This window comes from Leptodactylus fuscus, chromosome 5 (assembly GCF_031893055.1).
Source record: "Leptodactylus fuscus isolate aLepFus1 chromosome 5, aLepFus1.hap2, whole genome shotgun sequence".
Lineage (NCBI taxonomy): Eukaryota > Metazoa > Chordata > Amphibia > Anura > Leptodactylidae > Leptodactylus > Leptodactylus fuscus.
In genome coordinates, this window is record NC_134269.1 from 17,606,103 (window position 1) to 17,631,547 (window position 25,445).

General features: G+C 43.0%; 1 protein-coding gene across 1 annotated transcript; it reads left to right on the plus strand.

Moving 5' to 3' along the window:
• Positions 1-5,201: 5,201 nt before the first annotated feature.
• On the plus strand, positions 5,202-22,970 carry RLN3 (relaxin 3). The gene is made up of 2 exons (XM_075276044.1): positions 5,202-5,409; positions 22,499-22,970. The coding sequence occupies exons 1-2, from the start codon at positions 5,229-5,231 to the stop codon at positions 22,777-22,779; spliced, it is 462 nt and encodes a 153-aa protein (XP_075132145.1). The 5' UTR covers positions 5,202-5,228; the 3' UTR covers positions 22,780-22,970.
• Positions 22,971-25,445: the final 2,475 nt, after the last annotated feature.

The following is a 25,445-nucleotide window of genomic DNA, read 5'->3' on the forward strand; positions in this document are numbered from 1 at the left end:
CTTTTGCATATGTACCCCCTCTACGTTGCCTTTGTGCTACATTGAGATACTTTGTTTCCAGTCTGTAACCTCTTTCCGGTCACATGTTCTCTGGTCTGTCGGGACGGTCACATCCTGGTGTTGTTTCTCGTAATGTGTTCACTCTCAGGAGTTTCGAGAACGATGTGTAACTTGTGGGTTAGTAGCAGTGGCAGTAAGTAGCAGTTGTGTGAGAATACAGCTCAGGTAGCGGAGGGGGAGCCTGCGGTTTTCTGGTCTGTGAGAAACCACAGTTTCAGTACCCTTTCCCCTCAGCCATCTTGGGGTTTGCAGTTCCTCAATGGGTGCAGAACCTCAACAGACTTATAGGGAAGTAATAGTTTTGCATTTTTCATGTTCGGCACAAGCAGATTTTCTTTACATTGACTTTTGTTGTAGAAGCCTCATTATAGACCCCATCACAGGAAAGACCATGAATTAAACCCTGTGCCCCTCAATGTATGTCTAAATCTGGCTATATACTGTCCTCTATTCCTCCCAATCTCCCATTTACATGCATGCTTGGCCTAACTGATTGGGAGCAAACCATGGCCAGGCTCCTCTGACAGCTTGTCTACCCTGAGAACGAAAGGATCAGGTACTCCATCCGATAAGATAGGTCATCAGTGTATAAGTCCTAAAAAACCTGTTTAACACACAAGTGTATTTGATTCTGCGGTGCTTGCTATGGCTTGTGCATTTGAATTAAAGGGGATTTTAAAGGGGTTGTTGAAGGGGTCCAACTGTCAGTGATGGGGTGGAGTGAGCTTGTGTGATTGGTGCACCAATCACTTCCATGGGCTGCAGGGATTGTATTCTCCGGCATTGTCCACAGCCCTATAGGAATTAATGGATGGTCATGTAAACGTACCGGCACTTCATTCACGAGGAGATTTTCGGGGTTCTTTCAGTACCCTGTTCTCCTGATCACTGGGGGACCCAGCAGTTGGAACCCCAACAATTGAACAATTATCTTCTATCCTGTTATTAGGGGATATGTGTCCTTAATGGCACAACCCCTTTAAGGGATTTCCACCAGTTGGTTCTGTACAATCTGTAGGTAATGGCATATCCTAGAAGTATACAAAGAAAAAAGTTATGATTGTCATTATATGGCAAAGAGGGGGTTAAATTCCTCGGGGTTCCCCTGTCAGTCCCTCAGCAGACATTGGATATTTTACAACAGCCTAGAGGTGAGGTGCGGGCCAAGAATCTGAACCTTCTTCTGTTGCGTCATTGTTATTATAGAGCGTCAAGGCAACGGTTGTGGTAACACGTGTATATTAAAGGGATTTTCCAACATGTTACTTACCAACATGGGGTATATTCTAGAATACATTTTACCAGACTAGACGGGCTTTCTTCCTTTCCTCTCTGCTGAGGACTCAGCACATCATTGAGTTCAGTAGGAACCGTGTAATGCACCGCGTCGTGTAGCAATAATGCTCTGGATTCTAAAATCCGCAAACTGTCTCTAGTTCCATTGCTTCACCTACATAACTGGCGGATTATATCAAAATTCACACCTACACCCTGACAGCGTAAACCCTAAAAGCACAGCCAACTACTTTATCGTTCCCTGGTCGGATGAAACCTCTATATATACTGTAACTCAAAGTCTGTCCTTTCTGAGCATCTCGAGGAAAGCGAAAACCTGTCCTGTAAAACTTGACAAGTATCGGTATAAATCTGACCTCATGTTCTCCTTATAAATAGGGGACTGGACCATTGTAGATAATCTTATCTCGGCATCCTATTGTTCTTTACATGCTTGTTGTGATTTGTACTCTCCAGATTAGACTTGGAAACCTGCGCATCTCATTTACTGATATTTATGTCCTCCTTCTACGTACAGGAGAAGACAATGGTCATTTCTGTGCTCTTTTTTTAACCATATATAAGGAATTGCAGATGGTTCTCTTCTGAATGACTTGTACAGGGTTGGTGTGTGAAGGTTGACGTCTTGGCCGGCAGTGCCATGAGTTAAAACGACAATTGATGGATCGATATCTGACGTGACTCGTGACGTGGTTTCGGCTTCCATTCAAGGAAAGTAGATCTGTCTTCAATACCCGAAGCCTCGATATGGTTACAGAACTGGATAATGGATTCTCAGTGCCAATACCAAGTCTAAGGCTGCCCTTTGGCTTAGATACCAACCCTCAGGTGATAGCAGGGTCGAACACAATAATGGTGTAGATGAAGACAACCAAATTTGAAGAGTAGTATGGCCTATTTCCCAGTAGATGTAGAAGAAGAGCCATTTTATCTGCTGGGCCCTGGAACCTCAGTCCAACAATGGATAGGCCCAAATACATTAGGTATCTATTGTAAATGGAGGGGTGCGGAGGTGTCTTCCAGACTCAGGTCCAAGTCAGATGTCAAACCAAAAATGGATAAATCAGGCTGGAACGTTCCAATCCTATGGATCATCTTGAGATCGGTGCCTCATATTCTTCTTTGATGGACTCACTGACCCCATAAAATCAATGGGACCATTTCTAATGGATGTAAAATGGATGGATTAGGTCAAAAAATAAGGACCAATGAAATTTTTTTTTTTTTTAACAATCTCTTTAATGAATACCAAACGAGAGTAAAAAGTGGAAAAGCAGAACAGAACCAATATACTGTTCAATCTGTCCAACACGTCATTGCTCGTATAAGGGCGCAGTTTGATTTTCGGGTTCTTGTAAATAAAATTAGGACCCAATAATGTCGAGAACGCCTTCGGTCTCCATTGGAAAGAAATGAACAGCGATTTTCTATCCTGAAGAAAACTTTCTAATATTTCGATTTCATATTCCATTATCTCTGTCTGGAACCTTCTTCGCACGGTCAGAGCTCCCCCCCCCCCCCCCGGGTGTCAAAGATCTGATTTCAGAGGTGACACGCTCACTTTTTGTTATTAAAATGTTAGGGCAGCCAGAAGCGAGACAAGGCAGCTATCTGCGTCTGTCCGATGTTATCAGTCGCTTGGTGACATTATACCAGACAAAGGAACCTGTGTCACCGGCTTCGGGGCTAATGAAATGGCGATTCATAAAGTTCACATGCATATAGATGAGCGTTCTGTAATATGGGCACAGGCAGAGGGGCATCACACCAGACGCCTCTCGTATTGTGTCTATCACACTGGATTTACTGAGATGGGGCAGAGGCCTCTGTGGCGGAATTTTCTGACCATCCTGGCGAATACGACACATTCTGCATTATAAATAGTTTGAATTTGGAATAGTAAAGCGAAAAGGTGTTTTGAAGATACAGTACAGAAGTTGTAGGCCTCCTGCTTATACAGTATAGTAAGGTTCTGTCCCCACCATTCACATAATCTGTAGATCATCGATGGACGATAACATTGTACGTTGATCCTGCACTCAAGATAATCCATGAGAAGGGATCATAACTTCAACGTGTTATGGTCAATGGATATCATATTTGGCAACCTTTATGAAGGGAGATGAGGGGGATTCTGAAGAAGATAACAAAAAGCAGTTCCCAGGCCAAACTGCCTTGTATACAGACCCTAGACCACAAATTGTGCATGGTGGCACATGAGAGAGAGAAGTGCAGAAAAGGGGGGAGTATGACTTAAAGAGGACCAACTCCAACTCTTTGCATCCTTCTATAGGCTCCTCTGGGGCAGTTGGAATTTTTTCTTCCAACGATTATTGAGCAAGTCCTATCCGCATCGTGGCATCAAAATGGAGCAACAGAACCCTTCATTGAAGTCAATGGGGGATGGATGACACTCGGATGCCATCTGAGTACAATCTACTGTAAAGATGAATCCTCTGCAGCCTGTGCACTTAGTGGTGAGCATGCAGCCTTACTTTCAGCAACCAATATGCTAATTAGGCTCCCTATTGTCAGAGGGGTGGTCCAGGAAAGCCCAATTAGCATATTGGATTCTCAAACTAACATTAAACTAACAATTACGATCGCTCAGAAACGGTAGTACTTAGAGAAAAAAGTTCCAACTGTTTCAGAATCAGTGGAGCGGTGACAATGGAAGGATGCAAAGAGTTGGAGTTGGGGGAAGTGGTAAAAGGTCCTCTTAAAGGTACCCAGGAGATTTGTCTTTGTTCCTGGAGTCTCCCAGTCATTCCATAGGTGAATTCAAGCATTTCTATGCATAGCGAGAAGGAAGGTTCTCCGAGTGGAGCTTCATGAGCTATTATGGCTGACTGGTGGATATCCGACTGCTTCTTTCTGCCCCAGAAGATGAAAATCAACAGAGATCTGGAGACAGTGTTGGACTAAGGTTCCTTGGGCCCACCAGATATAATGATTTTGGGAGCCATCATTCCTTGGAAATAGAGTGTCTTCTCCAGGACCATTATTGTGTTAGAGCTTGGAACAACCATAGGATCCTCAGATACTTTAGCGAGCCAGTCCATCACTTGGAGCACAAGCTGAACTTACAAGGAAAAAGAGTTGCGCACGATCACGTCATATAAAGAGTCAGGAGCGACATCACATTTTATTTTTGGCTTTAGTAAAGAAGATACAAGTGGTTGGATTGGTGGCCTTCCTGAAGTTGGATTCTCACAGATCTAACATGGACAACCTTTCCCGATGGCTCTCGTCTCCACTACCCTTCACCATAAGAACATGAAAGTCTTCCTTGAGACCATTTGCTGTCACAGACTGTTTCTTACCACCATTCATTGGGAAAACCTGACCGTGTTTTGAGTGTGGTCCCATGGAGTAGAGTAGATAGGCAGGGCTTTGGAACATTGTTGCCCATTGTGTGCGTGTCGATATTTTATCTCCATGCAGGCAGTACCTACATTTTTGGGATCGGGGAGTGGGCCTTTATGGGAAGATGCTCTGGTTGGACACTAGAGGCTGCAGATTTGCCTGTAGAACATTGTCCTCGATGATGGGACAATGTCACGTGATGACGTCACTAGAAGGTGCTCTTGTAATCTCCAGTACACGTGTAATGGCGTCCAGCCGACATGTCATGTAGTAAATGAGAGTGATTTTCTGCCTGTGACGAGATGTGAATAATTCCCACTTCATTACGCTTTGGAAAGGTTATCTCTGCCTTCAGAGCTGGTCTGGGGAGGGGGGTCGAAGAGCAAAGGTTCTTATCTCTTCCTCAGGTCCACACCGCTTCCTTATAAGAGGGTGCCCAGCAGTCCTGGACATGTTCTCATCCCTCCCTGTCACCTGTTGCTGCTGTCCAGGGACTGTCCAGCATAATGCAGCGACAGGCATCGGCTCTCTTGACACTTCTGTGGCTGTTGGCTTTGCATAGCAGTGCCCATGGCAGCGTGAGGGTGCCCACAATCGGGGTAAAGCTGTGTGGAAGAGAATTCATACGGGCTGTCATCTTCACATGTGGAGGGTCCCGCTGGAGGCGAAATGAGCTCATGCAAACAGGTGAGGAGGATATAGTTACTCTGTCTGGTTCTCTGAGACTGTATCACATGTGATAGGCTTAGATACACCAGATCACAAGACTGTGGACATGTTTAGACACTTCAGCTCAGCACATATTAATGAGTTTAGATACACCAGATCAGAAGGGGACAGGTATAGAAACTACAGCTCTGCAGACATTATCACATATGATAAGCTTAGATACACCAGGTAGGGAGGTAGTAGACCAGTTAGATATTCCAGTTCAGCAGATATTATCACATGTGATAACCTTAGATACCCCGAGTCAGAAGACAAGGGACAGGTATAAGAACTACAGCTCTGCAGACATTATCAAACATGATAGACTTAGATACACCGAATCAGAAGACAGTATCACAAATGATACGTTTAGATACACCAGGCCAGGGGCTGTGGACAGCTCAGCAGGTATTATCACACATGACAGGTTTAATAGGCTTAGATACAGCAGCACGCAGTCCCTGGATCTTATATAATAGTAGTAATGGTGTCTCGGTGGTTAGCCCTGTCAGCTCCCAGGTTCTTTCTTCTACATGGAGTAGGAGGGTTCTCTCAGACCGGGCTGGTGTGGGTTTCCTCTGGGATTTCCGGTTTCCTCTCATAGTTTGTCCATGTGTCTGAGATAGGGAAGTGTGAAACGGTATCACGTGTGATAAGTATAGATGCCGTGAATTAGTAGACGGTATCACATGTGATGAGTATAGATGCTATGTCTTAGTACACGGTATCACATGTGATGAGTATAGATGCCGTGACTTAGTAGACAGTATCACATGTGATGAGTATAGATGCCATGTCTTAGTAGATGGTATTACATGTGATAAGTATAGATGCCATGTCTTAGTAGACGGTACCACATGTGATAAGTATAGATGCCATGTCTTAGTAGATTGTATCACGTGTGATAAGTATGGATGCCATGTCTTAGTAGACGGTACCAAATGTGATAAGGATAGATGTCATGTCTTAGTAGACGGTACCACATGTAGTAAGTATAGATGCCATGTCTTAGTAGATTGTATCACGTGTGATAAGTATGGATGCCATGTCTTAGTAGACGGTACCACATGTGATAAGTATAGATGCCATGTCTTAGTAGACGGTACCACATGTAGTAAGTATAGATGCCATGTCTTAGTAGACGGTACCACATGTGATAAGTATGGATGCCATGTCTTAGTACACGGTATCACATGTGATAAGTATGGATGCCGTGACTTAGCAGACGGTACCACATCTGATGAGTATAGACGCCATGTCCTAGTAGACGGTACCACATGTGATGAGTATAGATGCCATGTCTTAGTTGACGGTACCACATGTGATAAGGATAGATGCCATGTCTTAGTACACAGTATCACATGTGATGAGTATAGATGCCATGTCTTAGTAGATGGTATTACATGTGATAAGGATAGATGTCATGTTTTAGTACCCGGTATCACATGTGATAAGGATAGATGCTATGTCTTAGTAGACAGTATCACAGAGGATAAGTATAGATGCCATGTCTTAGTAGACGGTACCACATGTGATAAGTATAGATGCCATGTCTTAGTAGACGGTACCACATGTAGTAAGTATAGATGCCATGTCTTAGTAGACGGTATCACATAAGATAATTATAGATGCCATGTCTTAGTAGACAGTATCACAGAGGATAAGTATAGATGCCATGTCTTAGTAGACGGTACCACATGTGATAAGGATAGATGCCATGTCTTAGTAGACGGTATCACATGTAGTAAGTATAGATGCCATGTCTTAGTAGACGGTATCACATGTGATAAGTATAGATGCCATGTCTTAGTAGACAGTATCACATGTGATAAGTATAGATGCCATGTCTTAGTAGACAGTATCACAGAGGATAAGTATAGATGCCATGTCTTAGTAGACGGTACCACATGTGATAAGGATAGATGCCATGGATTAGTAGACGGTACCACATGTGATAAGTATAGATGCCATGTCTTAGTAGACGGTATCACATGTAGTAAGTATAGATGCCATGTCTTAGTAGACGGTATCACATGTGATAAGTATAGATGCCATGTCTTAGTAGACAGTATCACATAAGATAATTATAGATGCCATGTCTTAGTAGACGGTACCACATGTAGTAAGTATAGATGCCATGTCTTAGTAGACGGTATCACATGTGATAAGTATAGATGCCATGTCTTAGTAGACGGTATCACATGTAGTAAGTATAGATGCCATGTCTTAGTAGACGGTATCACATGTGATAAGTATAGATGCCATGTCTTAGTAGACGGTACCACATGTAGTAAGTATAGATGCCATGTCTTAGTAGACGGTATCACATAAGATAATTATAGATGCCATGTCTTAGTAGACAGTATCACAGAGGATAAGTATAGATGCCATGTCTTAGTAGACGGTACCACATGTGATAAGGATAGATGCCATGTCTTAGTAGACGGTATCACATGTAGTAAGTATAGATGCCATGTCTTAGTAGACGGTATCACATGTGATAAGTATAGATGCCATGTCTTAGTAGACAGTATCACATGTGATAAGTATAGATGCCATGTCTTAGTAGACAGTATCACAGAGGATAAGTATAGATGCCATGTCTTAGTAGACGGTACCACATGTGATAAGGATAGATGCCATGGATTAGTAGACGGTACCACATGTGATAAGTATAGATGCCATGTCTTAGTAGACGGTATCACATGTAGTAAGTATAGATGCCATGTCTTAGTAGACGGTATCACATGTGATAAGTATAGATGCCATGTCTTAGTAGACAGTATCACATAAGATAATTATAGATGCCATGTCTTAGTAGACGGTACCACATGTAGTAAGTATAGATGCCATGTCTTAGTAGACGGTATCACATGTGATAAGTATAGATGCCATGTCTTAGTAGACGGTATCACATGTAGTAAGTATAGATGCCATGTCTTAGTAGACGGTATCACATGTAGTAAGTATAGATGCCATGTCTTAGTAGACAGTATCACATGTGATAAGTATAGATGCCATGTCTTAGTAGACAGTATCACATAAGATAATTATAGATGCCATGTCTTAGTAGACGGTACCACATGTAGTAAGTATAGATGCCATGTCTTAGTAGACGGTATCACAGGGGATAACCATAGAATAGGTCGTAAATATGAAAATTTAATTTGGGGCCGGACAACCCCTTTAAGAAGCAGAATACCAAGCTTCATAAATTCCCCCCATACAGTTTATTTTTCCGTCCCCTTCCCCCTGGATAGTGGAGGTCTTAAATCACAGACTACCTCCAAAAAAACCCCAAAGTTCTGTCATGTCTGCACAAGGGACTTGGCTCACCCAATATATCTACATACTGTACATAGGGTGAGCCATGCTCTCCAGGGTCTGCAGTCTGCAGGACACCATGCTGGGAGTTGTAGTTTTGCAGGCAGCTCCTAAGTGAAGCCGACCATGTATTATATCCTCTGCAGGGGACGTGTGCTCACTTAGTAGATAGCCGCAGCTCGATTCTGCAGGGGAGTTGTGTGTTAATGGTTAGAGGCGGCATATTTCACACATAACACTTCCTCTGTCACTTTTTTTTAATTTTTCTATCTATTTTGCACGTTTTGCTTGCACTCATGAGCATATAGCGGTGTGTTGGCAGCACAATGAGTACTTTGGTTTTCTTGTGGGTAAAACCTCCTGCCGGCCGCCTTGCTGTTGCCTGTGTAAGAGCTGAAACCACAAGAGACACAAATACAACTCAGCTTTTATTAAGTAGTGTCTCCGGCTGATCCGACCCCATCCACCAATATGGACCTAATACACAGGTCAACGATTGAGCTAGTTATTGGGAACAAGCATCGTCCCCAATAAGTGGCCTGTGCCTGGATCAACCTGTTTATTGTGACTGGCACACACATCCTAAACCTGTATAATCCCATATAATAGAATCTGTGCAATGGATTGTCACTCCCATCATACCTCATGTTCTCCATACTCTGTGCTTATCCTGTATATACACCGCTACTGCATAATGTACCAGCATGAGCTGCAAATAAGAGAAGGGGCAACTGATGTCAGTACATCAATCTGAAAGAGGATTCCCGAAATCTATGCTGTTTCGGTAGATAGTGAAATGCATATCCTGGTACATGTCTTTCATGGAAAACCCCTTTAATTTTATCAGCAACTATCCATGGAAAAGAATATAACTACTATAATACTGCTCCTATGTATAAGAATATAACTACTATAATACTGCACCTATGTACAAGAATATAACTACTATAATACTACTCCTATGTACAAGAATATAACTACTATAATACTGCTCCTATGTACAAGAATATAACTACTATAATACTACTCCTATGTACAAGAATATAACTACTATAATACTACTCCTATGTACAAGAATATAACTACTATAATACTGCTCCTATGTACAAGAATATAACTACTATAATACTACTCCTATGTACAAGAATATAACTACTATAATACTGCTCCTATGTACAAGAATATAACTACTATAATACTACTCCTATGTACAAGAATATAACTACTATAATACTGCTCCTATGTACAAGAATATAACTACTATAATACTGCTCCTATGTACAAGAATATAACTACTATAATACTGCTCCTATGTACAAGAATATAACTACTATAATACTGCTCCTATGTACTAGAATATAACTACTATAATACTACTCCTAGGTACAAGAATATAACTACTATAATACTGCTCCTAGGTACAAGAATATAACTACTATAATACTGCTCCTATGTACAAGAATATAACTACTATAATACTGCCCCCTATGTACAAGAATATAACTACTATAATACTGCTCCTATGTAAAAGAATATAACTACTATAATACTACTCCTATGTACAAGAATATAACTACTATAATACTGCCCCCTATGTACAAGAATATAACTACTATAATACTACTCCTATGTAAAAGAATATAACTACTATAATACTACCTCCTATGTACAAGAATATAACTACTATAATACTACCTCCTATGTACAAGAATATATCTACTATCATACTGCCTCCTATGTACAAGAATATAACTACTATAATACTGCCTCCTATGTACAAGAATATAACTACTATAATACTACTCCTATGTTCAAGAATATATTTACTATAATACTACTCCTATGTACAAGAATATAACTACTATAATACTACTCCTATGTTCAAGAATATATTTACTATAATAAGATAAGAGATAAGATAAGATAATCCTTTAATAGTCCCACATTGGGGAAATTTCAGCGTGTTACAGCAGCATAGTAATACAGATACAGGATATCTGTATTACTATGCTGCTGTAACACGCTGTAATCTGCTGTAATATGCTGTAATACTACTATGTACAAGATTATAACTACTATAATACTGCCTCCTATGTACAAGAATATAACTACTATAATACTGCTCCTATGTACAAGAATATAACTACTATAATACTGCTCCTATGTACAAGAATATAACTACTATAATACTGCCTCCTATGTACAAGAATATAACTACTATAATACTGCACCTATGTACAAGAATATAACTACTATAATACTGCTCCTATGTACAAGAATAACTACTATAATACTACCTCCTATATACAAGAATATAACTACTATAATACTACTCCTATGTACTAGAATATAGCTACTATAATACTACCTCCCATGTACAAGAATATAACTACTATAATACTACTCCTATGTACAAGAATATAACTACTATAATACTGCCCCCTATGTACAAGAATATAACTACTATAATACTGCTCCTATGTACAAGAATATAACTACTATAATACTGCTCCTATGTACAGGAATATAACTACTATAATACTGCTCCTATGTACAAGAATAACTACTATAATACTACCTCCTATATACAAGAATATAACTACTATAATACTACTCCTATGTACTAGAATATAGCTACTATAATACTACCTCCCATGTACAAGAATATAACTACTATAATACTACTCCTATGTACAAGAATATAACTACTATAATACTGCCCCCTATGTACAAGAATATAACTACTATAATACTGCTCCTATGTACAAGAATATAACTACTATAATACTGCTCCTATGTACAGGAATATAACTACTATAATACTACCTCCTATGTACAAGAATATAACTACTATAATTCTGCTCCTATGTACAAGAATATAACTACTATAATACTGCCTCCTATGTACAAGAATATAACTACTATAATACTGCTCCTATGTACAAGAATATAACTACTATAATACTGCTCCTATGTACAAGAATATAACTACTATAATACTGCCTCCTATGTACAAGAATATAACTACTATAATACTGCCTCCTATGTACAAGAATATAACTACTATAATACTGCTCCTATGTACAAGAATATAACTACTATAATACTACTCCTATGTACAAGAATATGACTACTATAATACTACCCCTATGTACAAGAATATAACTACTATAATACTACTCCTATGTACAAGAATATAACTACTATAATACTACTCCTATGTACAAGAATATAACTACTATAATACTGCTCCTATGTACAAGAATATAACTACTATAATACTACCTCCTATGTACAAGAATATAACTACTATAATACTACCTCCTATGTACAAGAATATATCTACTATCATACTGCCTCCTATGTACAAGAATATAACTACTATAATACTGCCTCCTATGTAAAAGAATATAACTACTATAATACTACTCCTATGTACAAGAATATAACTACTATAATACTACTCCTATGTACAAGAATATAACTACTATAATACTACTCCTATGTTCAAGAATATATTTACTATAATAAGATAAGAGATAAGATAAGATAATCCTTTAATAGTCCCACATTGGGGAAATTTCAGCGTGTTACAGCAGCATAGTAATACAGATACAGGATATCTGTATTACTATGCTGCTGTAACACGCTGTAATCTGCTGTAATATGCTGTAATACTACTATGTACAAGATTATAACTACTATAATACTGCCTCTTATGTACAAGAATATAACTACTATAATACTGCCTCCTATGTACAAGAATATAACTACTATAATACTGCTCCTATGTACAAGAATATAACTACTATAATACTGCACCTATGTACAAGAATATAACTACTATAATACTGCTCCTATGTACAAGAATAACTACTATAATACTACCTCCTATATACAAGAATATAACTACTATAATACTACTCCTATGTACTAGAATATAGCTACTATAATACTACCTCCCATGTACAAGAATATAACTACTATAATACTACTCCTATGTACAAGAATATAACTACTATAATACTGCCCCCTATGTACAAGAATATAACTACTATAATACTGCTCCTATGTACAGGAATATAACTACTATAATACTACCTTCTATGTACAAAAATATAACTACTATAATTCTGCTCCTATGTACAAGAATATAACTACTATAATACTGCCTCCTATGTACAAGAATATAACTACTATAATACTGCTCCTATGTACAAGAATATAACTACTATAATACTGCTCCTATGTACAAGAATATAACTACTATAATACTGCCTCCTATGTACAAGAATATAACTACTATAATACTGCCTCCTATGTACAAGAATATAACTACTATAATACTGCTCCTATGTACAAGAATATAACTACTATAATACTACTCCTATGTACAAGAATATGACTACTATAATACTACCCCTATGTACAAGAATATAACTACTATAATACTACTCCTATGTACAAGAATATAACTACTATAATACTACTCCTATGTACAAGAATATAACTACTATAATACTGCTCCTATGTACAAGAATATAACTACTATAATACTGCTCCTATGTACAAGAATATAACTACTATAATACTGCCTCCTATGTACAAGAATATAACTACTATAATACTGCCTCCTATGTACAAGAATATAACTACTATAATACTGCTCCTATGTACAAGAATATAACTACTATAATACTACTCCTATGTACAAGAATATAACTACTATAATACTGCTCCTATGTACAAGAATATAACTACTATAATACTGCCTCCTATGTACAAGAATATAACTACTATAATACTGCCTCCTATGTACAAGAATATAACTACTATAATACTACCTATGTACAAGAATATAACTACTATAATACTACTCCTATGTACAAGAATATAACTACTATAATACTGCTCCTATGTACAAGAATATAACTACTATAATACTACTCCTATGTACAAGAATATAACTACTATAATACTGCCTCCTATGTACAAGAATATAACTACTATAATACTACCCCTATGTACAAGAATATAGCTACTATAATACTGCCCCTATGTACAAGAATATAACTACTATAATACTGCTCCTATGTACAACAATATAACTAATATACTGCTACTTGTAGTGGTTTTAATCTTCCTTTTTGGGCTACTTTATTGTTCTTATATAGAAGAAATTCATTGAAGAGATAGCTCCATATTAGAATGATGGGAGCAAAAGAAGAAATTCCAATTGTATCAGAATCGAGGGTTATGAATGATAACCTGTTTCCCTTAGTCCAAACAGCAGCACAACAGATGGGGTATTCCTGCCCCTGTGTGCGGTTTAGGACAGGTGAAATTTTAATTAGTCAAATTAAATGCAGCCGTTACCCCCTCTATAAGAAGGCAAGAGAACCTCCTCCCCTTGTGTTAATTATAAAGTAAAAATAATATCCGCAATATATAGGGAGGGAAAAAGCTTGTGCTGCTGTTTGGACTAAGGGAAACAGGTTATCATTCATAACCCTCGATTCCGCCACGTCCAAACCGCAGCACAACAGATGGGGATGTAGCGAGATTACCCCTAGGGAGGGCCCCCTCGGCATACAGATGACAACACATTATGACCGAAGGTGGTAGCCTCTGACCTTTGCAGGTCCAGACGGTAATGCTTAACAAAAGTTGAATGAGACTGCCAGGTAGCAGCCATACATATATGCTCTAAGGAGACAGAGTGCCTCTCTGCCCAGGAAGTGGACATTGCCCTGGTGGAATGGGCCTTTACAAAATCTGGGGGAGTAAACCCCTGAGACACAAAAGACAATCTTATAGCCTCCTTAATCCATTTGGATAGTGTAGGTTTTGCAATTTTGGACCCTTTGGACTGCCCAGAAAAGGAAACAAATAAGTTTTCCTCTTTTCTAAATTCGCTGGTGCGTTCTAAATAGATGCGTAAGCACCTCACCAAATTCAGAGAGTGCCATCTTTCCTCCTGAGGAGAGGAGGGAGAAGGAAAAAACACAGGTAATGAAATGACCTGATTTAGGTTACTATAGGAGGGAACCTTAGGTCGAAAACCCGGCAAAAACCTTAACTGCACCCGATCAGGGAAAAAGATTGTATAAGGCTCATGTGCTGATAGAGCCTGCAATTCCCCCACGCGTTTGGCTGATGTAATCGCCAAGAGAAAATCCAGTTTAACAGACATTAGTTTAAGGCTTGCCTCCTGCATGGGTTCAAATGGAGGGCTGCAAAGCCCTATCAAAACCGTAGAGAGGTCCCACTGCGGAACCGGAGGCCTTGTAGCAGGCCTTAGCCTGGTTGCACCTTTAAGGAACCTAGATATAAATACGTCCTGTGACAAGCGCTTGTTCAAACAAGCAGACAAGGCGGACACCTGCACTTTAAGTGTAGCAGGAGTAAGGCCCTTGTCCACACCATCCTGCAAGAATTCCAGTAGGCTTTGTGTGGATGGATCAACATGTGATCTCTGCTTATCCATACACCAGGTTTTAAAGGTGTTGTAGACCCTGAGATAAGCCTGGTTGGTAGCTGGAGGCCTTGAATTTGCTATGGTGTTGCGGACGGCTAAGGATAATTCTTCTAGTCCTGGTAAGGACCGGTCAACTTCCAGGCTGTCAAGTTGAACCTCTTGAGATCTTGGCATACTCTGGCACCCTGAGTGACCAGGTTGTGCACTGGGGGGAGCCTCCAAAATATCCCTCGACTCATCTGAATGAGTTGGGTAAACCAAGCCCTCTTTGGCCAGAATGGTATGATTGCTATCACGGACGCCTGCTCCTGTCTGACTTTCATCAATACCCTCGGTATCATGGAAAGTGGAGGGAAAATGTAGGCCAGCCTGAACCTCCATGGAATCGACAGGGCGTCTACTGCCAAGGGCTCGTCCTCCAGGTAGAGAGAGCAAAATTTTCCCACCTTGGCATTGTACTTGGTGGCCATCAGGTCCACCTCTGGAACTCCCCACATCTCGGTAATCTGAAAAAAGATCTGCTTGTTCAGTGACCATTCGCCTGACACCGTCAGACCCCGGCTCAGTTGATCTGCCAATACATTCAGGGACCCCCTGATGTGGACCGCCATGATGTGGGTAAGGTTCCTCTCTGCCCAGGAAAAAATTAGATTTGTTTCCCTCAGGAGGGCAGGTGACCGGGTGCCTCCCTGTTTGTTCAGGTAGAGGACTGCGGTGAGGTTGTCCGAACGTACCTTGACTGCCTTCCTCTGAAGGAAGGGGGCAAAATATAGAAGTGCCAGATAGATGGCTCTGATCTCGCGCCATTTGGATGACTTGGCTTTCTCCAAGTAGCTCCATGTCCCTCTTACGTGCATCTCTTCTAGATGGGCTCCCCAACAGGTGAGAGATGCATCCGTAGTCAACAGGGTCCAGACTGGCTGGACCGTGGACTTCCCGTCCTTTAGATGGGACCACCACCTGAGTGACAGACGGGTATTGAGGGACAGGCGGATCGGTGCATCCAGACTTAGAGGGCTGCGGTTCCACCTCTGTAGGACCTCGCTCTGGAGCGGGCGCATGTGCCAAAGGGCCCAAGGGACTGCGTCCGCAGCCGCTGATATGAGACCAAGGACTTTTATGGCAGTTCGGACTGACACACGGCTGTTCTGGCGGAGATGGTTGACCGCTGCTTTGATTTTCTCCTTCCTCTGGGAAGGAAGAAACACCGTCATTTGGATGGAATCCAGGATGCAACCCAGGAAGGTTTTCCTTGTGGAGGGTACAATGTCTGACTTGTCCCAGTTGATAATCCATCCGAGGTTCTGGAGGAAGGAAGTGGTCAACCGTATCTGGCTTACCAGTAGCTCCTCTGAGCGCGCTTTCAGCAGCAAGTCATCTAGGTAGGGCACCACAAATATGCCTTGCAACCTGAGATAAGCAGCAATGGGAGCTATGACCTTCGTGAATACGTAAGGAGCTGAGGTGATGCCGAAAGGCAGAGCCGCAAACTGTAGATGGCATAACCGGCCGTCCAAAGGAACGGCTATCCTCAGGTATTTCCTGTGAGCTGGACAAATCGGGATGTGAAGATAAGCATCTCTGAGGTCCAGAGTGGCGAGAGCGTCACCAGGTTGCAGGAAGGCGACCACCGACTTTATGTTTTCCATCTGGAAATGAAGTTTGCGGATAAACTGGTTTAAGTAATGGAGATCGATTATCATCCTCCAGCCTCCTGATACTTTGGGCACCAGGAAGATTGGAGAATATACGCCCAAGCCCTCTTCGGCCGGTGGCACTGGCTCTAAGGCCGCTTTCCCCAGATATTCTCGGATCATTCCTTCCAGCCACACCTGTTTTTGATTGAAAGAGCGGGTTGCGATATATTTGTCGCGAGGCGGAGACACGAAATCTATGCGGTATCCGTGTTGAATTAGTTGGAGGACCCAAGGGTCCTGGATGTTTTGTTGCCAGGCTGGAAGGTATTTCGTTAAGCGACCTCCGACAGGTAGCGAGCTGTCCACCGATGGGCTGCAGTAATTGTCAAAAAGACTTCTTGGGCTCTTCTTTAGAAAAACGACAGCCAGATCCTCTGGCCTGACCCCCAAATCTTCTGGAATACTGCCCTCTGGATGAAGACTGGCGGTATGACCCTCTACCACGAGACAAAGTCCCAGGTCTATTTCTGTATGGCTGTGGAAGGGATTTCCCCTTACTGTCAGCAAGTCCCTCCATAATTTCATCCAGACGTTTGCCAAACAATCTGCCAGGCTCAAATGGGAGAGCACAGATATTATATTTGGAGGCGTTGTCTGCCTTCCACGGCTTAAGCCAGAGAGGTCTTCTGGCGGCAGCAGATAAGGCCATACCCTTGGCGGCCGCTTTTACTTGGTATGTAGAGGCTTCTGCCAGGAAGTCTGTTGCCAAGAGGAGAGATGAGAAGGATGCCAGAAGGTCATCGCGGGGAACCCCATCATCTATGTCACGCTGCAGTCTCGCTAGGTCTGACCGTAGCTTGTTGGAGACTTCGGAAGAGGCCATTCCGATGGAGGCTTGAGACGCAGCAGCCGAATGAATACGCCTGAGGACGCACTCCGTACGCCTATCCATAGGGTCAGATAAATTAGAACCATCCTCTGATGGCACGACCGTACGCCTTGAAAGTTTGGCTACAGCAAAATCCACTTTTGGAGGAGTCATCCAGCCAATTCGTTCACCCCCTTCCAAGGGGAACATCAGTTTAAATTTTTTGGATTGGAAAAATGCTTTATCAGGGCGTTTCCATTCGGCTTCCATAGCCTTGGCCAGGGCTGGATCCACTTGGAAGGCCCTAGACCTTCTATAGGTGGAATCCGAGGCTTCCCCCTCGTCAACATCACACCCGCCTGGATGGATGGACTTAATTAATTTCTGCATTCTTTCGACAGGGAATGCGGACTCCGGATCTTCATCAGAGGAGGAGACATCCACATTATAAGATCCTTCTTCCGAGGGATATACTAAAGGCCGCGAATGTGTACGAGGTCTTTTAGCGGTCTGTGAAAAAGACTCCTTCATCTCATGGACGGTATCCGAGACAAGCTCCTTGACCCAGGCGATCATGTCGCGCATAGCGGGTTCTTCCGGGGGAGGGGCCCAGCACTGACGGCACCTATTAAATTCATAGCCGTCGGGAAGAGGAATATCGCATCCTCTGCAAGCGAGATGTCTACGCTTGACCGTCCCTTTCCGTCTCAGCGGTTCAACGTCCTTAGGAGAGGAAGACATCTGTAGAAAACAGAGACAACAATTCAGTATTTAAAGACATGGAAACCATAGCCTAACTAGGTTAAACCCAGTACCGTGGATGACCACAATCACACGTCAAACAGCAAGGATTCAGCAAAGCACTCAGTGTGTGGAGCTTGATCCAGCTACAGAGCAAGCACTGAGGCTCTGCTCAGGAGAGCTTAAGAACACCAGGGGGAGGGAGGAGACCTTAGCTCCTCCCATACCACATGCACAGAAACTTTCAATAAAAAAATGTACTTAAGTGGTTAGGGGGAGCCTGGACCTACCCAGGAACCCCCCCCCCCCTTCCCCTGACTCCAAAAACGAGTGCTTTAGAAGCGCCCCTAAACAAAGTAAATAGGGGAGGGAAGTAGAGACGCATCACGCGTCCATCCTCTCCCATCTGCTGCGAGCCGGCACCCGACTCCGGCCGGGCGCACGCGCATGCGCAGAGCGGCCGATGCACAGGAGAGACGCGCGCCGGCCCGAACAGCAGCAGCCAGCTCCCGCTCCGTGACGAAAGACACAGGCAGCCGGCTAGCGTGGACCGGACGACAGCCAGGATCAGATAAGCACAGGGGAAGGGAAAACAAAGTATGTAAGGAGGTAAGAGAACCTCCTTCCACCTGTCCTGCACAGGACAGAAAAAAACACAAGGGGAGGAGGTTCTCTTGCCTTCTTATAGAGGGGGTAACGGCTGTATTTAATTTGACTAATTAAAATTCCACCTGTCCTAAACTGCACACAGGGGCAGGAATACCCCATCTGTTTTGCTGCGGCTTGGACGTGGGGGAATCAGTAGATGGTTGTGTATTAAGGGCTACATAATGCTTGAGTTGGTGCAGGTGGTGGAAAGTCCTCTTTAATCCTTACCCTAATATCAAACACTATTGACTTTCACTGTCCTTTAAGATATCCCTAATGGAAATCCTTATCTACAATGCTGACACTAACACAAAAACAATAGCATTAAGACCCAGAGGCAACAAAAAAAAAAAAAAAAAGTAACCCAAGAAGCCATGTAAAGCAGAAATAAATGGAGAAAACAAACGCCCGTGATCAGCTGCTCCACTAATGAATCTGATGCTAAAGAGTTATATAGCAACTTCCCCAAACAAACTAATGGGTTCATGGAGATCTGAAGAGCCCAGTATTCTGGCTGCATGAAAGGTTGCGTCCGGGATCGCCACACATTGGGAGTAAGTTCTCCCACATTGTTTATGGTGGGAAAGAACATTGGCAGCTTTTTCACAAAAACATTTGCAAACTCCAGTTACTCTGCAGGTCGATTTTGTACAGGCCTTTCCCTATCGGGTTATTCTTTAGTACCCCAATAAATAACTGGGTTATGGAAGACCAACCGAGGACAACCCAGTGTAACTGAAGAAGGAGAATGAACAAAAATAAAACTTCTGTCACCGTTGATACGTCTCAACAATAAGTTATCAAGGGTGTGAAATTTTGGAAATCCTCCAGATAAAGGAGTGCCATCTAGGCTTCACCAGAAGCACAAGATTAATACCCAGTCTTTGGGCCAACCCAAAACGTTCAAATTCTACAAAGGCTATGATATTCACAACAACTTTAATGTTTCCCGACTTATGGGTACATTTCTTGGCCAAGTGCCCCTTGTCACAACAATGCAAAGACCCAGGAGTTTCCTCCTCTACTTCTCTGCCCAGATTTAGGGACATCAGAATAGGGGAAGGCAACAGGATCTCATGAAGTGGACGCCTCCTCCAACCTTCTCTCTGATGCGTCTGCCAGTATTTATGGCTACGGAAATTAAACTGTTCAGAGAATCACACGAAGGAAATTGTCCCCAAACCCTGCGAGCCACGGAGGCACAGTCATTCCAGTCACTGACAGTAACCTGCCCGAATTTCTGCAGAATAATCTACTGAGCTACGGTACTGTACAAAAGTGTGGGCAGGTGTGAAAAAAATTCTGTAAAGTAAGAATGCTATCAGAAATAGAAGGGTTAATAGTTTATTTTTGTCAATTTCCAAAATGAAGAGAAATGTTGGTGTGACCTTTAGCCTTTCCCTTCCTTCAATTCTTAGTCAACTTGCAGACAGGTTGCATGACCTTGGTAAACTAAGCACATACACTATGTGATCAAAAGTATCCGGACACCCGGCTGAAGATGACTTACAAGTTGGTGGCGCCCTCCATTGGTAATGCTGGATACAATGTGGTGTTGTCCCACCCTTAGCCTTGATGACAGCTTCCACTCTCGCAGGCAGACGTTCAATCAGGTGCTGGAAGGTTTCTTGGGGAATGGCAGCCCATTCTTCACGGAGTGCTGCACTGAGGAGAGGTATCGATGTAGGTCGGTGAGGCCTGGCACGAAGTCGGTCTTCCAAAACATCCCAAAGGTGTTCTATAGGATTCAAGTCAGGACTCTGTGCAGGCCAGTCCATTACAGAGATGTTATTGTGGTGGAACCACTCCGCCATAGGCCGTGCAGTATGAACAGGTGCTCCATCGTGTTGAAAGATGCTATCGCCATCCCCGATTGCTCTTCAACAGTGGGAAGCAAGAAGGTGTTTAATACATCAATGTAGGCCTGTGCTGTGATAGTGCCACGAATAGCAACAAGGGGTGCAAGCCGCCTCCATGAAAAACACCACCACACCATAACACCACCGCCTCCGAATTTTACTGTTGGCACTACACACGCTGGCAGATGACGTTCACCGGGCATTCACCATACCCACACCCTGCCATCGGATCGCTACATTGTGTACCGTGATTCGTCACGCCACACAACATTTTTCCACTGTTCCAATGTTTACGCTCCTTACACCAAGCGAGGCGTCGTTTGGCATTGACCTGCGTGACGTGTGGCACCCAATCACCTGACCACGTTCGAAGTCCGTGAGTTCCACGGAGCGCCCCATTCTGCTCTCTCACAATGTCTAATGTTGCTGATATAGAGTACCTGGCAGTAGGGGGCAGCACAATGCACCTAATATGAAAAACGTATGTTTTTGGGGGTGTCTGGATACTTTCGATCACATAGTGTATCTTCTGTGGATATAGGCCTACTCTACTCCATACTAGACATATACAAGAATAAACAGGATAAAACACACAGAGCATACGCTACAAACAGCAACTGAAGAAGTCAGGAATAGTCAAGAATACTCTAACCAATCCCCAGTCCAAACTGACCTGAGCTGTAGCAGAGTGATCAGCTGCTCCACCGATGAATCAGCTGTGAGATGGTTACAAACTAGTAGGCAGGAGAATATCAAACGGCAGAGGTTTGTTTTTTAAACCATTTTTCTCTGCTCATCCTCAACATTCCAGATTTTTTTTTTTTTTTACTGTATTTGGAAAATATCGCAACTCTTTGTGAAAAAATGTACTGCTACGCTGGGTCAGCTAAGTAGGCTGAGCACTTTTAGCATTGTCTGGGCTCAGTTTTTGGCATTTGCACCACCATCTATTATTTTCCTTCTATTCTGTTTCTATCCTTATTGAGAAAGGAAACATGGAGGTCAGGACGAGATTTAGTTCATGGACTACCACAGACCATGCTATGGCTCAGTATGTAACCTAAGCATGTTTATGGCGTGTGGCAGACAGTCATAGTACCCAGAGGAAACCACACGAAGATGAGGGAGGTGGTTGTAAACTAGATCTGTATGCAAATGTTAACTTTCAGAAGATCAAGATGTTGAAGGCTATGTTCACACGGAGACATTCACAGTTGATTTTGAAGTGGATTCTGGCTCCAAATTTTGGCCAGAATCGGTCTCCCATTGTAGGAGCCAGTGGCAGAAGCTTCTGAAGTGTCTGAAGCTATACGTTGGCTTTCTGCAATGGGTTACAGGGCTAGAATCTTGAGAAGTAAATGTGGAAAACCTAGGACCTTCTCTAGTTGTGGTCATTCATCTACATCTAGAGCCACCATCATAAAAAGTAATGACTTTGTTCCTATTGTGCACCTTAGATATCTAGAAAAACTTCATATACTTCTATATTAACAAAGTATTTTGGTTTTTTCAGGTGACCCCACAGATCTTTTTGGGAACCTTGGACCTACAGACAGAGATTCAGATGAAGAAGAAGTATTTAGCGAGTGGACCGCCAACGTACGACCCCACAACAGCGAAATAATGGACTATGGATCTCCTCAAACCTGGAGAGACCCCACCGGGAGCAGGCATGGGGTACCAGAGGACTCCGTAAGGGCGGTGGAAAGGAGAGGAAGGGAGGCAGCACTGGGCTTGTCCAACACATGCTGTAAATGGGGATGTAGTAAAAGTCAGATTAGCTCGCTTTGCTGAGACTGAACATTGACCCTTATCCTGGAGTCACCCCTGGATTAGAGAGGGACGGTTAACATGTTACATAAGGCACACGTGTGTACAGAGTGTATACTGTTCTGAGCCCCTTGCGGGCCATGTTCAATCACATATGTGACTTTACCGTGTGGTGTGTTATTTATTGTATATTATTCCACTACATATGGAGCTGTGAAAACCTATATGGGTTATTTTACCATACAAATAAAAAATATTATAAAAGAAGTGTCCGAGAAGTCTCTAAATGTCTCACACATTAACTATTACGAGACTCCACCTACCATGGCTTTTGATCGACCCTACTGACATTGAGCACTCACCCCCCCCCCTCCAGAGAACCATACACACTGCTGGTAGCCATGTCTTTAGGTAAAGCCCCCCCACTCCATAGTGATAAAGTTCCTCACCCTATGGCCCGGCCTTAGTTTTCAGAGTAGATCTTGGAAAGGACAAGTTTTGACCTTCAAAGGCGAGTCCTAAAGATTACACCTCATAAGGTTCTAGGAAGCTGAGATATGAGAGCTGTAAGACATTAAGGGTTAAGTGTTTCCATTGTGTCATGATCCTTGTTCTGAGTCTTGGCCGCGCTCCTGACTCTTGCTCGGCCGTGCTTCCTGGTAATGACTCTTGCGGCCTCACCTTCTGTCCTGTCGTTCCCATAACTGTAATAATAAGCATATGTTTCTAGACACAAACGTTCATTTTGGATGTCCTAGTAAGGAGGGTTCGCTGCTGCCTTGATGGCTGAACTAGATCCCAACTGGTGTAACAAAAACTTCTACAGATGGGATGCTATGCACCTTCCAAAAGGTGGCGCTAGAGCAAATTTTCCTTTTTTGGCCAAGGAGGACTTATAGCTCTGGTGTAGCAGAGCTCAGCGCACGGCCAGCTCTGCTACATCTCTGGTGTAGCAGAGCTCAGCACACACTCAGCTCTGCTACATCTCTGGTGTAGCAAAGCTCAGCACACACTCAGCTCTGCTACATCTCTGGTGTAGCAGAGCTCAACGCACACTCAGCTCTGCTACATCTTGGGTGTAGCAGAGCTCAGCGCACACTCAGCTCTGTACATCTCTGGATGTAGTAGAGCTCAGCGCACACTCAGCTCTGTACATCTCTGGATGTAGTAGAGCTCAGCAAACACTCAGCTCTGCTACATCTCCGGTGTAGCAGAGCTGTGCGCTCAACACTGCTACATCTGAGATCGGACCAGAATGGAGACTGCTGTGGACCGATCTTTTGACTCCACCTCTTCCAGTAGAACCAGCGTTGATTGGCCGAATGCTGTACTCTGTATGGCATTCGGCCAATCAACGCTGGTCAATGCATTCCTATGGGAAAAAGTCAGCTCCCGCATATCGCAAGCTGACAGGGATCCCAACGAGATAGTGGCGTAATACAGGTACTTGGGCATGTTAGATGCCCCCAGACATGCTTCCCCTGCTGTCCCAGTTGCATTGCAGAGGTGTTGGCATCATTTCCTGGGGTGTGATAGAGGACTTGGTGACTCTCCGAGTTGAAGTGTGGATTCCCCTGAAACGAAGCATTTTTCCCCATAGACTATAATGGGGTTCGATATTTGTTCGAATAGTCAAATATTGAGGGACTATTCAAAACGAATCTCGAATATTTGACTGTTCGCTCATCTCTACTATCTATCTAGTGGCGTAACTACCGGGGTAGCAGAGGTAGCGGCTGCCACAGGGCCCAGGACATTAGGGGGCCCGGTGAAAGCCGCTACCGCTGCGTTTTTTTTTCTTAATAGGCCGTTACCGGCTGGAGTACTTCAGCCGGTAACGGGCCCTATTTACTTACCGATCCTGGCAGTGACCGGGATCAGGACCGGGACGCTGCGGGCCCCATAAACATCATTATTATACTCAGAGGTCTTTTCAGACCGCCGAGTATAATGATCGGAGGCCCCAGAAAGGTAAGAGCACATAAAAAATGTGTTACTTACCTTTCTGCGCTCTGGGCAGGTTCGGGCCCACTTCTGGACGCTCCCTGACGCAGGTCCTGGTTATGTCACTTCCTGTGTCATGTGACGTCATTGAAGATGGCTGACACCACTGAGCACTGCAGCGGAGCGGGAGATAGGTAAGTAACATTGCTTTTTATGTTTGTATCCCCCCTCGGCCTCCGATTATTATACTCTGGGGTCTGACCCCAGAGTATAATAATTGTTCATGGGTGTCCATAGTGGGCATAATACTGTGTGCAGGGGTCACTATGGGGAATAATAGCGCATCTATGCCAGTCACTATATATAAGGGGTGTATACACCGTTTACATTTGGGGATCCCCTGATATCCTTTGTTGGAGACTTTCTGATGTGTGAAGTTTGGCTCAGAGGTCTCTGCAGTTGTCTGTACGTCAGGTGCTCGGGGTTATATAAGAGGGATGGGGACTCTTCACCAAATGTTTAGTGCTGGGGCCACTGCCAGTTATAACGGGTCTACATGACGGTACATAGATGCCATTGCTGAGAGAGAAGTAATACTGCTGATAGGCAGGTGGGAAACAGTCAGCAAGGCCAGGGACAGGTGAGCTACAGACAGCAGAAAGGGTTAAGGAGACCATAACATTGATTATATGATATCATCCTTCAGAGGAGGAAGTCAGCGGGTGGGGAGTAACATGTGGGTGTCA